The sequence below is a fragment of the Anas acuta genome, chromosome 10 (assembly GCF_963932015.1).
Source record: "Anas acuta chromosome 10, bAnaAcu1.1, whole genome shotgun sequence".
Classification (NCBI taxonomy): domain Eukaryota; kingdom Metazoa; phylum Chordata; class Aves; order Anseriformes; family Anatidae; genus Anas; species Anas acuta.
Window position 1 is genome coordinate 11,287,971 of NC_088988.1, and position 16,405 is coordinate 11,304,375.

Genomic DNA, 16,405 nt, shown 5'->3' on the forward strand with positions numbered 1-16,405 from the left:
TCCTTGGAACTACCAAGCTGTCCAACTGCTCTAAAAGTTAAAGATTTTCACCATAAAGCCTTCAGCACCGACTGGCAGCGTAGGGTCAGTACTTCCCTTTCAAATCATGGCAGCTTCAAGGTGCACGTAAAGCAAATGCATTATAGGTGACCCATGGGGAGCCCATGTGAAGGAGCAGCTGTGTACCCTCAGTCAGCAATGTCCAGCCCTTAAACCAGCTGGATTGAACGCAGAATCTGGTGCAGATTCAAGGCAGATGTCCCCCAGCACACTCTCCTCCCATGGACACCAGCTTTGTTTTACAGGACAATGATGTACGGGGAAGTTTTCCCAATTTGCTGCGCAGCCCAGAACCAGGGAGGGACCAGAACCAGCCCATGGTACCCACCAGCCCAAGGAGCTGCTGGGGCTTGGCCCCGGGGAGGAAAGGCACCAGATTCTCCCAGACTTTCTCCGTTCCTGGTAGAGGTTTGCAGCCTCCTCTCAGTATGCCTTTCCACAACAAAGGCAAATTGGTCTGAGACAGGGAAGGGCAGCTTCAGAACAGGAAAAGACTTCCGCTTCTGTTCGCTTCTGTTCTGCTGCTTTGCTAAACCTCCCCTTTGATCCCCAGGGAAAGGAACAATTTGGCAGTTGGAAGGCTATTGTGTGCCTTTTGCTATAAGTAGCTGCTAAATGCCTGGCTGAGAGCAGGATTGAGTTGTTTAACTACACAGCTATCAGAGCTGTGCCCGTTTAACAAGCAGGTAAGAACAATTTGTCACAGCTGGGAAAATGGCTTCAAATAAGCAGGGAACGAAAAACCCATTTCCATGTACCAAAAGTGAAAACTACGGGTTTTGTCACAGGTCAGTTATCCCCAGTTCTTGAATTGGGATAAGCTACTGTGTATAGCAGATCTTGTCTCTTCTACTGAAACCTTGTCATTTTTCCTCTCTCCAGATTATCGTTGTCCACATCTGTGCTGACCTTTAAAAAGTGAGGCTGCCAATCAAAGACAAATTCAGAGACAAATCCTAACATTTAAATTCCTAAAGAAACTCCTCAGCACTTTCCGGAGTGCTAACACATGGAAATTAAAAGTCCCACCAAAGGAGGAAGATGCCAGGAGAAGACTTACAAACAACCAAAGTCATATGTTTAATAATTTTCCAAGAGCGAGTATTACATCCATACTTAGAGCATATATAAAATAAGAGATGGAAAACAAGGAAAGAAAAGATAAAGTTGGTGTCTTCAAGAGGGCACACTTAACCCTGTAATTCCTGCTGAATCCCTTATTCGAAGGGACTGTGGCCACTTTGAGCAACCTTTGTGCAACATGAGGTCAGGTATTATGCTGCTTGCAGTGTGTAGGCTCAGCACTTTAGGAACAGTTAGGAAAACTGATTCTGTTCAACTCGCACACCAACAACATAGCCCCAGACCTGTTACATGGTTAATTGTGTCCTGTCTAGAAGAGGGATACCAGATGAATCAAAGCTACCCTAGACAAGGTGAGCCGATCGAAAACTTTGCTTCAGCAGGGCCTCCTCTTCCACCTGCTTGTGTTGATCCCAAATATTTCTCGCATCTCTTCTGAACGTGGTGTTATTGCTGGACAGAGCAGGGAAAAGAAAGGAGACGCTTAGCAGGACACTAAACATACAAGTAACACCGAGACTGTACTGGGAGGGCTCAGAGTTCCTTGGACAGCCCAGAAGGCAGTGATAGATTCCTCAGAGGTATTGCCTACTGTTAACACTGCCTCCATCTTCCACTAAGATCAGTGCCCAAGATCCTTGAGGTTCTGCCAATGAATCTTCCCTGCTAAAACAAGCATCTGCACTGGGACAGCCTGGCCCTGGCAAAGGAGGTGCTTCTCTGCAGAGCCTCAAAACTGCTGCTAGTACACCAGGGGCTCCTGTCCTGTCACTGCGAGCGCAGAGCTCAGCATCTCCTCCTGCTGGACAGCCACAGGCCTGCCTGTCCCCTGCCCACCCCCTGCCCACCCCGCAGCCCCACCACCCTGGGAAGACCAGGGCGGAGCTGCAGCGAGCTGCGAATAGCAAAGGCACCGTGCTGAGTCACGGGGGAAAGCTAAAGAGAGATGCTGGGAGGCTGCCACTCTGCCCAGCGTCCTTCAACACGAACAGAAAGGACGCGGGGAGCAGCTGCACAGTTCTCTCCGCTCCTAGATGGGAATGACAACTTCCCTGTGCTTTGGCAGGAAAGCCACTCAGCAAGCCGCCAGACAGACTGCTCATCCTGGAAACAAAGAGGGTGCTCCTTGGCCGCAGGCCAAGACTGGTGACAACTCTGCTGTTGGAATAAATTCTGGATTGTACAGGCAGCAGGGAAAGGATTAACACTAGCCTGGCCCCGCTGCTGCTGCTGCCCTCCTTGCCCATAGCTAGCTCACCTTGGCCTTGTTCTGGACAGGCAGATACAGCTTGAACTCAGCTGGGAGCTCATCCTCAGAGTACAGCCGGTCAGAGAAATACACCCGTCGGATGCGACAGTTGGCATGTATCTGAGAGTCAAAGGAAAGAGAGTGAGTCCTTTTTCCTCCACATCCAGCTCTGCAGTCACGCAGCAGTGTAGATTGCTTGGCTCAGCAGCCTGCACCCCCGCTAAGTCCTTCCAGCTTGCCCATTGCTGCTAGATGCTCTGTCTCTCCTGCCCAGCACCCCCAGTACTTTCCCCCTAGCAGCTCCACTCTTCCCCACACTACAGGTATGGGGACACCATGCCACAGCATGCCAGCTCTTCTTACTGTTGTGGGGACCAAACACTAACCAGTCCGCCAACATCCTGCCTTGTTTTGCAAGGAAGGAGACCTATTTTGGCTACTCACTGTAAGTGTCCTGGCCTAAGCCTTCTCAGGAGGCCTCACCGACTCTGAATCTATCAGAACATAAGAGAAAAAACATTGGCCCATGCCCTCTGCTTTGCGTTAGCTGCTCTTGAGACAGCCTAAGTCACTGGAGAGAAGCATGACCAACCTCCAGCACCTCTACCAACCGAGATCTGTCTTAGCTGCTTCATAGCAAAGAGTTCTTTGCTGCGAACCCACCTCTGCTTCTCCACAGGTATCAGCAACAGCCAGGAGGACAACTCTCAACCTGCTGCATTTTTAACACTCCCTCTCTAGGGCCAAGCTGAGGTCATGAATGAGACCGCCCAGTCTGTGCTGCCTCCACTACCAGCTGGAGTCACTCCAGTCTCCCTTGTGGGTATGTGGGAAGCCAAACATTTCCCAGGTAGGCTGTTTGCTGATCTCAGGGTAACCCCACAAGGAACCTCAGCAGTCTCCCCCATCATACTAAGGAACAGGCATGCTCAAAATAACACATGCCACTGGACACAGTAAATTTGGACAGTACAGCAGCACACAGCTAATTCCAAGCTAGCATCCATCCAGGACATATGGCACACTGCAGAGAGCTTGAGGTGGGCTGTGACTCTTGACACAAGCAAAAGAAACAAGATGGAAATGGACTCCTTCATCCCTGTCTAGCCTGGTGACATGAGGCAGCATCAAGACCTCCACTATCTCAGTCAGGCCTTTGCTCTCCCAGCTCTGCAAAGAGCTGGACTGGCAGAGGAACCAGCTGGGGCTAAGCCTGAATTCCCAATCTCCAGCAAGGCTGTCCCAGCCAGCAAGAAGGCTGCCAGGTTGGTTCCTGTGGGTAGGACAAGCCTGCTGCTTACCTGAACTCTGAGGGTCTCAATGTAATTTGTCCCATAGGCTCGGCGTGTGAAGTCAGAGAGGTTGAACTGGATTTGGTTCCAGCCGTCGTCCAGCCGCATGGGCATGGTGCAGATGAAGGGCTTCACCCGAGTTGTGCTCTGGTAGTTGCTTGCCCGGAAACGCCGGCGGACGTTCTTGTCATCCAGCACCTGGGGCAACGAAGAAAGGCTGCTGAGCCTGGTGGCAGAGGCCTCCAGCTTCTGAGACAGCACCTGCTCTAGATTCAGGCTCCCCTTGTCTCTAAGATGGGGCTCTCCTACTCGCACTTCCTCATTTTGCAGCACAAGTATTTTTAACAGCAAACAGACCCACTTTCGGGAATAGCTGCTATGTCACGCTTGTAAGCTGACTGATGAGCTTGACAAGGTGAGCTTGTGACTGCTCGCAGAAGACCCAGTACAGCCGTGATAGCACGGCTTTGAGGACCACGTGTGGCTAGGGTCAAAGTCCCAGTAACAGTGCAGGCCCCATGGAAGCCTCCTCACTAGTCCCTGACGGGCCTCCCCACTCTGCCCTCCTCACCTGCACTTCAAAAGTGAAGTATTTCTTCAGGTTCTTGATGATCATCACGAGGAAAGGTAGTTTGATGCCCAGGGTCTTCTTGGGATCAGCAGGGCATGTGATGTATGTGGTACTAAGGGGGACAGAAAAATGCTTTAGGATCTCACATGGCACAAAGCACACAGTCCCAAGGCTTTCTCTTGACCTAACACAATCTTGGAAGGCAGGCAGGAAGAGAGAGCTGTGACCTTAAGATCTCAGCAACAATCAGGGCTTTCTGTAACAGGAGGGAGAGTTTCAGAGGTAAGCTGCAGGGAGAACAAGCCAAAAAGCCCAAAGATGGCATTTCAAACCCCGCTTTTCCCATCCAGGGTGGGAAACACCTCCTCGAATGGCTTCACCTCCCTCATTTCACAGCAATGTCAGCACTGTTTCGTAACACAGCCTCCTCACCCGAGCAGGTAGAGCTCCCCAGAGCACAGCAGGAGCCCTGCGCACTGTATATAGCCGGGAGGACAGAGGTCACAAGCCCTCCAAGCAGACGTCATGCCTGGCAAGCTCTGTATCAACACAGCCCGGGAGGAAGAGCAGCGCAGCCTGCAGGAGATGGGCTCTGCTCCCTTATAAGGAGCACCCTGCTCCAAAAAGGCCCCGGGCTGCGGCCACGCGGAGCCGCTGACGGAGGAGCCCGCGTCCTCCTCTCCACTTGGTGGGGACAAAGTGGCTAAGCGAAGCGACATCCGCCCTATAAATCTCCCCGTGACCCTCCTTTCTGCTGTCAGGGTGGCTGTCACACGTGCAGAGCAGCAGGGCAGGCCTCAGGCAGTAACAATACAGAAGGCAGAGGGCTGATTTGCTGCTTTCTCTGTATCTGGTACTGAGGGGGAGCCAGGTACCAAATGCATCACTTTTTTCCCACGTGATGGAAAAATAAAAGGACTCTCCCTTCAATCCCACTGAGGATGACAGGGAATTCCACCAGTATATCCAGGAAGAGGTCACTGCATTGCACCTCTCCTAACAGAAACGGCTGAGAGCTGGGTCTGCTCAGCCTGGAGAAGAGGAGGCTCGGGGGGATCTCATCAGTGTCTGTAAATACCTGAAGGGAGGGTGCAGAGAGGACAGAGCCAGGCTATTTCCAGTGGTGCCCAGTGCCAGGACAAGAAGCAATGGGGACAAACTGGAGCACAGGAGGTTCCTTCTGAACTTCAGCAAGCATTTTTGTGCTGTGCAGGTGATGGAGCACTGGCACAGGTTGCCCAGAGAGGTTGTTGAGTCTCCCTCCTTGGAGATCTTCATAATCCATCTGACACGGTGTTGGGATCAGGGGCTTGGACCAGATGACCTCCAGAGGTCCCTGTCAGCCTCACCCTCCGTGATTCTCAGAGGCATAGCACACTGCCAGAGAGGCAGCAGCGATCTGACCCCAGATCATTTCCTTCAGTTTATGGACAAAGAGACCACGGCAGAACCTGGAGAAATGTCTGCTGGGCACCGACATCTTTCACTCAGCTCCAGGACCAAGCCCCCAGGGCACGCTAGGGCAGAAGCAGCCCTCTCCTACCTGACATTAGTTCCTTCAATCTCCAGCACCAGTGACTGGATGTCATTATCGGTGATTCGTTTGATATGGCCGTTGCGCACCTGAAAGAGAAGCGGGTCAGACATCATTCAAAAGGGAAATCAAGAGACACATGGACAAGGGGAAAAAGGCCCTGGGAAGACCCCTCTATATTCCCTTGGCTCCTGCTGCCCTGGACATCTCTGTTTCCAAGATTTTATCACCCCCCCAGAGCGCCAGGCCTGCAAGGCAGGGTCTGTGGCTGCACAAAGACTGCGTGCAAGACATGAATTTGTTCACCCACGCTACTGCGAGCACAAGTGACTCAAGTCTCATGTAAAACGCCCAAACAAACAAAAAGAACAACGTCAGAGCAAGAGCAATCCACAGGGCGATAAGGGGTGAAAGCAAGCATGGGCAGCAGCACAGAGGCAAGCAAAGGGAGTGCCCAGCAGCCACCACAGGGCCCCAGCCTGTTGCTGGGCACAGCTGGCTGTCCCTGTGGAAATGCAGGACCAGGCGTGGGACTGCTTCAAGCTCTTCACAAACACAGAGCACACAAGCACAGAGCCACTCTCTGCTCTGCTGAGGGGCACAGCCAGCTCCCCACGGAGCTCAGGAAGGCCAGGCAGGGACCAGGAGCCAACATACTTTTATTTTTCTGCACAAGCAAGATCGCTGAATCCCAGGGTCTGAGGATTTATTTCCTTAACGAAGCAGCTCTCTTCCCGTCAAATTAATCTCAATTTAAAAGGCACTTTTGCTAATTAAGCCTTCCTCAATGCTCGATCAGCAAATTGCATCTCCTTCCAATTTCACAAATTAATTCCTTCAGCACCTATCACCGCTAACGTTCGGGACACATTAAACTCTTAATGGGATGGCTCCAGTCAGGAGCCACAGAATGATTTACAAGCTTGGCCATTTACCTTCCAAGTTCATTTCCTCATAGGGACCTACCTGGGGGATGTCGCACACGCTGCTGGAAGAAAGAGGAGCGCCGAAGCAGCCCACCTCCCTGCCTGGCTCACAGCAACCACGAAGCGGTTTCACAAAACCTCAGCCTGGGTCACCCAGCCCCTGCCGCTAAGTGCAGCTTGGCCAGCCAGACTGCTCGTAACCCTGCTCCAGGCTTCCAGAAAGCATTAAGCTCAGAGAGAGGATCCTCACAGGACAATTGTATCAAAACCTCTGCATCAAATGCAGCACCTGGGGCTTTATAACTCTGTTCTGGAAAAAACAACCACACAAGATCTGGCCTCCACGCCTTTTTCCACTCTCTCCCTTACCTGAGCCAGCAACTTTTTTTTCCCCCTAAATCACCAGCCCAGCAGAAGCCCCATGTACCTGTCTCTATAAGCAGTAACTAGCATAAAGGAAATTAAGCCCTGTAACCCAGAGGGGTGTAGCACGCTGACTGAACACCAGGAAATAACCCTGCCCAGGCGCGACACAGCACCATGGAACAAAGGCTGTGCAGGACAGCTGGCACCAGGGGCAGCCGATGGCTCCGTGCACAGGAGAGTTCGAGCTTGGACTTCTCCGGGAAGGACAGTAACAGGGAACAGCTGGACAGGCTTAATCTGATTACTCAGCAGTGCTCCTGTCTGCCACCAGGTCGCCTTCCTTAGCCTGTGGAAGGCTTCCCTTCCCCACATTACAGAGACAAGGAAAAGAAGCGACTCGTCTTCCTCAGCATGGCCAGAAAGAGGATGAAAGGAACAGAAAAGAGAGAAGATACTCCCAGCGGTGGCTTTGCAATAGCCCCCATCCCGAGGGGCTTTCCTCTACCTCACAGTGAGGCAGAAAGGTCTAATTGCAGAAATTTTAGAAAGATACACACAACACTCCACGTCTCTCTACTCAGCTACTATTTTCTAGCTGCCTTCAGTCTAAAAAGGTGGATTTTTGCAGCTGGTAGAAAGGGAAGTAGCCTTCTTGGAATAGAAAACTCCTTCAAGTTTCCTCTGAATTGGGATAACCACGAAGTTATGCGCTGTCTAAGGACAAGCTGAAAAAGCTCATTTCACAGATGTGTATCCCACACCTCTCAGGGCTTAAAGGGAGCAGCAGCTCCAGACAATTCATTGTCTCTTAACACAGGAATCCCCTACAGCTCTCAGTGCTCCCAGCCACACTCAGCCAAGGTAACAAAGGCCAGAGGAAAGCAAGCCAGAGCGGCACGGCCCAAGGCCGACCTCTGGAGGTTTGCCCCCGAACTGCTGCCATCACCAGATGATGATTCTGGGCTGGTGTGAGGCTGGAGCCACACCAGCAGCTGTGAAACACGGCTGGTGCCATCACCAGCACCCACGGCAGGCGAGGAGAGGCAGAAGGACAAGAGGCAGGAGCAGACAGAGGCTATCTGCATCCTGCTGGCAGAACACTCGTTTGATACTCAGACAGGTATCGAATGCATCCTCCCAACACCATTTGAAATTGCCATGATATTCTGCCTCAATTTCCCAGCAGAACACATGGAAAGTCAGCACAAGGACTGATAGGTCCGATAAGCTCCACCAAGCCGTTCCCCTTGGCTCTGCAGAAAAGCATCAGCGGGTCTCCTGGAGACCGGCAAGCGCGTCTCCACACGCTGGCTGAGGGACGAGGGTGGCAGGCTGCCGCAGGAACAAACAGAGGGCTCTGAACTCCACACAAAAGGCAAACAGAAGCCCTCTCTCTCACAGATGGGTCTCCAGGAGAGGCTCAGCAGCAGAGGAAGGCCGGAGAAGGGAGCACACGCCAGCAGCTGCCAGCTGTATGGACAAGGCTGGTGGAAGGAGCCCTGTGAGGCAGTCGCCACGCTCCTGAGGACCAGCCACAGGGCTCTGGGGCAGGATGCTGGTGGCTGGGAGGGATGGGGCCTGGCAGGTCTCATCAGAGCTTATATGCTGTGGGGAAAAGGGAGAGGAGGGCAGGACTGGATCTGGCCCTGCAGAGGGATGCTACGGACTCCCACATGGCACAGCAAGGCTCTTAGTGCCCTGCTTCAGTCTCTTGACAAATGAAGACACTTTCATGTCCTACTGCCTCCAGCAAGGCAAGTGGTGTGTGTCCTACAAGGGCCAGACAAGACATGCTTGACATGCTTTCCCCATGTCACAAAGGCTTGAGATTCTCCACGTTTTTCACTGGGTGGATGGGGGGGACAGAATCACCATCTGCTGGTAATTTTGCAGAGACACAAAGACCACATGAGGATGTGTGGGGTGGGAGGCAAGCCCAGCAGGGGCAGAAAAGGGCTGAAGTGCCAGCAAAGCACCACCTCGCTGCAGGGACCATGGCTCAGGGGGAGCTTGTGGCGATTCTTCTCCCTAACACATGTAGACCTCAGACAGACACTGCAACGGGCCGCTCCCTGCAGGGACACGCTTTTGGCGCTGGCTGGATCCACACCAGGCAAGAAACAGCCTCGCTCAACTTACACAGCAGAGATCCTTGAATCAGAGACCAGCCTGAGATGGAAAGGCCCCCAAAGACTCAGTGGAGGCCAACTCCTGGCTCCACACACGACCAGCTAAAAATCACACCCTATGCCTGCAGATCAGATTGGATGTTAAAGCGCTGTTCAAATGCTTCTTGAACACCAACACGCTTGGGTACCGCAACCACTTCCCTGGGGAGCCTGTCCCAGTGCCCAAACCCAACACGGTGCAGAACCTTTCCCTCACACCCAACCTGCCCCTCCCCTGTCCCAGCTCCATGCCGTCCCCTCGGGTCCTGTCGCTGTCCCCAGAGCTCAGCGCCTGCCCCTCCGCTCCCCTCGTGAGGGAGCTGCAGGCCACCATGAGGCCTTGGCCTGCCCTGCCCTGGGCTGAACAAGCCAAGGCACTTCAGCTGCTCCTCATGCCTTCCACACCCTATGCTCTCTCTGTAGCCCTCCTCTGGATGCTCTCTGATAGTTATATGTGCTTATATTTTGGTGTCCAAACCTGCATGCAGTGCTCAAGGTGAGGCCGCAGCGGTGCAGAGCAAGACAGTTCCTTCCCTCACCTGCCAGCAGTGCTGTGCCCAAGGCACCCCAGGACACGGCTGGGCTTTTTGGCTGCCAGGGCACACTTCTGGCTTGTCTTCATTTTTGTAGCATTAATTACCATCGAGTTTTCTCCCCTTCCCGATGCCCCAGCCCCAAATAACCCTCTCCAGTAGAAATGCCAGAGCTGTAAGATTCCTGGGATGTCTGTGTTTGGACAGATCAGCATTTCCCCATGAATAAAAAACTGGAAAAACCCTCACAACTTTTGATCATGTACTCACTTCAGGCCTGCTCACTTCTCCAACCCAGACTGTGGTTGCAGTCACTATGCTTGCATGCTGTGAAGGCACCCAGCCCAGCAGCAGACAGCCCGGGTACAGGCTCTGTCAGCGTGCCTCCAGCACACCAGCAGACACGGTGTCCTGCCACCAAGCACACGCTGCCTGAACCAGGCACTGCTTGCTCGCTGCTGTGGACCTGGTGACTCCTGCATCAAGCCGGGGAGGCTTCCTCAGCAGCGTGGCAGCACCAAACCACCAATGGCACTTCCCTTGGCGTTAACTCACACCACCCAACAAACAGAACCGCAGCACAACCTGGGGTTCTGGAGGAGCTGTGTAGAGGTGATGCCATGTGTGACCTGCGAGGACTCCTCTCTCAGCTCCATCATGCCCTAAGGGCCACCCTTTGCCTCCTGCTGCCGTAAACGCACCGAGGGTGTTAGAACAGCAGTGACGAAGCTGTTACAAACCCACGACACATTTTAAATGCAAAAGTGAACTGAAAGACTGAATGCACTGATATCCGCAGGTAAAGTCAGGAAACCCAGTCCAGGTTCACCCCACACATTTTCGAGCAGGGCAGTCTTCACAAGAAGCTCGCCCAAGCCAGAGGTGCTCCTTCAGGACAGAGGCCCGAGCAGGACAAGCACTCATGCGTGGCTCTGCTGCTCCCAGGGCATGGGGCCGCTGCAACCAGGCGGTGCTAAGGGCTGGCTGCATGCAGGCACCACAGCGGGTGACAAAAAGCAGCCTGCACACACACACACACACACACACATAGGTGCTGCTCTGGCAACAGCGCCGCAAACTCTGCGTTCATCTCCTCCAGCCAGCGTGGCCAGGCCTTGTGGACAAACAGACGTTGCTTATGTAAACCCCAAGCTGCACGGACACGGCGGTGCCACCACGCTGGGGCAGCTCAAGCTGCTGCAGGTCTCCACCACCTCCTCCTCCTCCTCAGAGCGGGGCCAGGCCAGGCTGCTGCGGCTTCACCCAGGCTGGAGGCATGCGGTGTCCCTCTGCCTGCAAGCTGCCCACCCCTTCCCAAACCAGAAGCCCCAGTACAGGCAGATGGGAGCAGCCCCGTGCTCCCTGCCCCTGGGAGCAGGCTGGGTGGGCTGTGCCCGTCCCCATCCCTCCTGGCAGCCCCCCTGGGGGGCTTTGCTTTTTGCTAAGCCAGCAGAAACCCGGGCTAGGCCGAAACACGCGTCTGGGGGCGGGGAGGCACCGGGGGGGGGGGATCAGGGCAGGCACCCCGAGAACGGCCGGGGGGAGACGCGACGCGGGGAGGCTGGGGAGGGGGCACCCAGGGCAGGGGAGGGGGCACCCTCGGCTCGCCCCGTGCCCGCCGCCCCCGCCTCGCCCCGCACCTTCTTGTCCCAGATCTGCAGCGGCTTGCTGCCGATGCTGTAGAGCACCGAGAGGAACCCGCTCTGGAACGTGTTCTTGAACATGGCGGCGGGGCCGGGGCCGCCGCTCCGCGCAGGGCACACAGCAGCAGCAGCAGCGGCTCCACCACCGGCAGCAGCGGCTCCAGAGCCGGGCTCGGGGCCGGGGCCGGTGCCTGGCGCTGCCGGGTGGCGGCGCCGCCGTCCCCCGGGCTCCGCTCCCCGCCCAACGCCGCTTCCGGGGGCGGCGCTGCCGGGGCAACGGGGCCGCGGCCTGGGTTCGGGGCTCGGCGTTCGCCCTGCACGGGGGTGGCGGAGCCTCGGGGCGCTGCCTCCTCTCAGGGGATGCCCCAGGCTGCCGGAGAAGCCTCCTGGCAGCCTGTCCGGGCGGCGTGCCCTCAGGCAGCCCCCCTCGACCCAGCTCTGGGTGCCTCCAGGGATGGGGCAGCCGCTCCTCCTCCAGGCAGCCTGTGGGGTGTGCCGCCCGCATCGCATCACAGAGTCATGGAGTCGTCTGGGTTGGAAGAGACCTCCAGGATCACCCAGTCCAACCTCTGGCCTAACACTGACCAGCCCTCCTCTAACCCACATCACAGCTCTACATCTAAACGTCTTTTAGAGACCTCCAGGGATGGGGACTCCATCACTTCCCTGAGCAGCCCATCCCAATGCCTAATTTCTTTCTGATGTCCCCTCTAAATCCACCTTCTTTTAGTTTAAAAACGTTGCCCCTTGTCCTGTCACTGCAGGCTCTGCTGAAGACTTTTTGTCCTCCTCACAAGTCCCCTTTACTTACTGAAAGGCTGCAACGAGGTCTCCCCGAAGCGTTCTCTTCAGGCTAAACAACCCCAGCTCCTTCGACCTCCCCTCACGGGAGGGGTGCCCCAACGTTTTTGTGGCCCTCTGGACGTGCCCCCACATCGCCCCGTCTTGGTGTGGAAATGGGCTGAGTCGTGCGCTCACCGGAGACACTTGCCATGAGGTGGACCAGGAGGAAATCTCTCAAACACAGCAGGACCAGTGCTATCAGCACAAAGACCCCGGGTTCTGCTCAATGCCCTGGCCTGGATTCGTGGGTTAACAGACAGAGGCAGCTTTGCCCTTCCAGAGCAGCTCCATCTCCTGGGTCTAGGAATACGGATGGCACAGCCACCAAAGGACTGCAGCGTGCTCTCTGTTGGGTTGCGGGCAGTCTGCCCGGGACCACTGGCATCTGCAGAAGTACCCAGCTCAGTGCATGCAGAGACAGGCACCAAAACCCAAGCAGAAATGACTTTCCCAAATAACAGTAGAGATAAGAGAGCAAAGTGTTTTCCCATAGTGTAGGAAGCAGCTGAGGTGATGTGGCTGCATGCAGGAGCAAGGGATTCTCCCTCTCTGCCTTTCACCACTGTCTCTGCTTAAGCCAAAATGGTGCCACCACCCTTCACTGATGCTGATGAGCAAAACCCTCTGCAATTGGGATTTATGAAACCACTTGCACATGAGCACATGGGTGGGTAGAGTCCTATCCCTGCAGTGTCTGCTGTCTGGCTGCCAAGGGACCATTTATTTGTTCAGGAAATCTCTGAGGCATAAGGACAAGAGCCAAACCCATTTCATCTTCAGAAGCAATCCTTATCTGAGCACGAGCAAGATGTGTCAGTTTACATTGTATAACCCTATTTTTTCATGCTGTTTACGTACTCCTTTTAAATTGTTATTGCTTTCAGTTCTGGCCTAGCTTCCAGTGGAAAGTGTTATCTGTTGGATTATGTCCATCGTCATGCTCTGAGATAAGGGTGCCATCAACAACTCTTGTGTCTTACTGCATGACTACAAAGAAACATTTTTTGTCTTTTTCTGAACTGGGATAAGATGCGGTGCCTTGCCAATATCAGCGGAGGCTGATGTACAACTTCACTGTTGTGAAAATGCTTTTACATACAGACAGAGCCTTGCACAACTGAAGAGGCTTAACAGGGACAGCTTGAGCTAGAAACTGCATTTTTAAACAGAACTATATTAACATTTTTACCTGCTGAAATAATGGCTATAGCGTCTACCTGCAATGTACAGACTAAACAGCAAAACATTTATCATCCTGCATCAGTTTGATAGCTGTGCTGTTTAAGTCCAGGGCCCTGGATAGCTGTTGTTGCTAAGAAATCCCTCCTCCAAATCCCACTGGAGATCACATCCTTTGCCAGTTGTGCTTGTCTCTCCCTTGGGCCACAAATGCTCTGGCTGTGCCAAATGTACAGTCCCGTGTAGCACCTGGGATAGCAGTGCTTTCTCCTCCGTTTACAATTCCACACTATCAGGCTGTTAATCCTTACACAAGCAAGCAGAGCACATAAAAGCAAGGCATGATTTAGAAATTATCAGCTATACATTGTCAATGGTTTGGAGTACACTGTATACTGCGTGATTAAATAACTTGTTCCCTTAATTAGATAGGAAGAGACAACTGGGACAAATATCCAGCTGTCATTCCTGAACAGCCTGCTCATTCACACGCTCTCCACTTACCATTTTAATGCCGTGTTTTGCTGCAAGGGATGTGCATGGAATATGTTGCAGTTTCAAATTGTCTGTTTCTAGGTGAATTCTAAAGAAAAATAATACCTGTCGTCTCTCCTTCTTCCTTAGGGCATGTGCAGGCTGAAGGAGAGGGCAGAAACAAAGATGGCACGTTAATACCATGGGAAGTCAGCACACATTAACAGCCAAGGCTGGCACTCAGAAAGAGGTCTCTGGGAGATGTATTTTGATGAGACTTGCACGCTGATGTTAGCCACCTGGGAGATCACTAGCAAGGTGCTGCCATTCCTTCCTGCCCCATTCCCCATTCCCAGGGTGCAGAGGAACTGGATTTTGGGGAGCACCCAGAGGAAAAGGCCCCTTTTAAGAGAACAATCTGGTCCAAGAAGTGAGCAGCTCCAAAAATAGCTGTCCACTAAAGCATTTCCTGCCCTTCAGAGTTCCCAGCAATCTGATGCCTTCAGAGGAATAGGATCTTCAGGAAACTCCTGAAATGTTTCTCCTCTGAAGTTTCACATGGCTGGATGCAGTTACTGGAGCCAAACATAGCAGCTCCCTCCAGTATCAGCAAGCCTGTGCTTGTCTTGGGGCACACGCTCTGGAAAAGCAATGACTTCTGCAAGGAGTGCGGGACCCTGGAATCTGTCCAGATGACTCCAGCCATCTCCCCCGGCTTGGATTTTCCTCTGGGAGTGGGACTGGGCTGCTGTAATGAGGAAACCAAAAAGGGAATGAGGAAGGAAATGGACAGCCACAGCATACGGGAAGGTTCCTTCAGCTTTGGATGCTGAAGGAACCTGGATGAAGGCTGTTGAAGACTTTGGGCCTCGTGCTGGCTGAACTATGAGCGCTGTAGGAGGAAACAGAGGAAGCTTGGCTGCTGGAGAGGCAGTGTGTGTGGAAGGCAGTGGGCTGGAGCTCTTTGTCAGAGAAAGTCACGTAAGTGGGACATGCGCCCATGGTGGCATTGCAAGGTGCAAGAAGGAACAAAACCTGACTCTGGAGAAACCGGACAAAAATGAACCAGCAAAGAGGAGTTTATTTTTGACAAACAACAAGAATAAAAGAAAAAAGGAAAACGCTGGTCACCAAGAGCATCCTTTAGAGACCAACTGCTCTCTGACAGCAGGCAGGCAGCAAGTGGGGATGGGAAGCAAGGCCCAGCAGTGTCAGGAGAGGGATGGATGAGGTGGCAATAGCACTCATATAGAATCGTAGAACATCCTGAATTGGAAGGGACCCACTACGATCAGCAAGGCCAGCTCTCACCTCCACACAGCACCACTCAGGAGCAGCACCATGCTGCAGGGACCACGGCTCAGGGGGAGCTTGTGGTGATTCTTCCCCCTAACACATGCAGACCTCAGTCAGACACTGCAACGGGCTGTTCCTGCAGGGACACCCTTTTTTTTTCAGGGACGTTTTGTCTAGAAGGATACTATAAGAGACAGCTTCAAAAGCTTTGCTAAAAATGAAAAAGTCACATCTCCTGGCTTCCCTTGGTCACCTTGCAGGTAACCTCATCAGAATCTGCGAAGGGAGAGTGCAGCGAAGATGGAGCCAGGCTCTTTTCAGTGGTGCCCAGTGCCAGGACACAGAGGCAATGGGAACAAACTGGAACACGAGAGGTTCCTTCTGAACATCAGGAGGCACTTCTGTGCTGTGCAGGTGATGGAGCACTGGCACAGGTTGCCCAGAGAGGTTGTTGAGTCTCCCTCCCTGGAGATCTTCAAAAACTGTCTGGAGATGGCCCTGGGTACCCTGCTCAAACAGAGGGGTTGGACCAGATGGCCTCCAGAGGTCCCTTTCAACCTTAACTATTCTGTGATTCTGTAAAAGTAAATTAAGTTAATCACGTAGATCAGCACAGCCCCTCACTACCTTGTGTTTGAGGGCTGTCATCAGGAACCAACTCGGCAAGGGATCAAGGATCTGGCTTGAACTTACCTGTACTGTTTACATCACGGTTACCTACCGCAGACCATCACGTACACATCCATGTCTGACTCCATGCCAGCACGTGTCCAAATGTGATACAACGAGAAGAGTGGTGGCAAATTTCCACAGCTACTCACGGGCTCCATGCACAGCCCAGCTCCTGTATTCCCACCTCAGCTGCTGCTCAGGGACAGCGCAGAGCAGCACGGTGTGGGCCAGCAGGACCCACGGCTCACCTTACCCAAACTCTGCTCCTGGGACCCTGGGTCTGACCCTCACACGGAGCCCTGTTTTAGAGGTCTCTTTGGCCTGGGCATCTTCAGTTACTGGGGCATAGCGGAAAAAAACACACGGGGAGTGAAGGAGCGGGGCAAGGCGAGAGAAATGACCAACATACAGTCTGGTCAGAAGGGTGAGACAGGAGCTTCAGGTTCAGAGTTCAAGTTAACAGCCCCCAACACTGGCTCAGAAGTGAAGGCTGCCTGCAGTGGCAGCGGTGAGGGG

At 53.6% G+C, this 16,405-nt stretch overlaps 1 protein-coding gene across 3 annotated transcripts; it reads right to left on the reverse strand.

Annotated features, from left to right (window-relative positions):
• Positions 1-1,116: 1,116 nt before the first annotated feature.
• Positions 1,117-11,671, reverse strand: CFAP20 (cilia and flagella associated protein 20). 3 transcript variants are annotated; one of them, XM_068693746.1, is made up of 6 exons: positions 11,423-11,669; positions 5,799-5,878; positions 4,256-4,367; positions 3,694-3,882; positions 2,402-2,512; positions 1,117-1,596 (listed from the first exon to the last, which is right to left on the reverse strand). In XM_068693746.1, the coding sequence occupies exons 1-6, from the start codon at positions 11,504-11,506 to the stop codon at positions 1,591-1,593; spliced, it is 582 nt and encodes a 193-aa protein (XP_068549847.1). In that variant the 5' UTR covers positions 11,507-11,669; the 3' UTR covers positions 1,117-1,590. The 3 variants fall into 3 exon arrangements, with proteins under 3 accessions (XP_068549847.1, XP_068549848.1, XP_068549846.1); XM_068693747.1 differs by lacking the exons at positions 5,799-5,878; positions 11,423-11,669 and adding an exon at positions 5,334-5,769; XM_068693745.1 differs by lacking the exon at positions 1,117-1,596 and having other exon boundaries at positions 2,393-2,512; positions 11,423-11,671.
• Between the last annotated feature and the right edge of the window lie 4,734 nt (positions 11,672-16,405).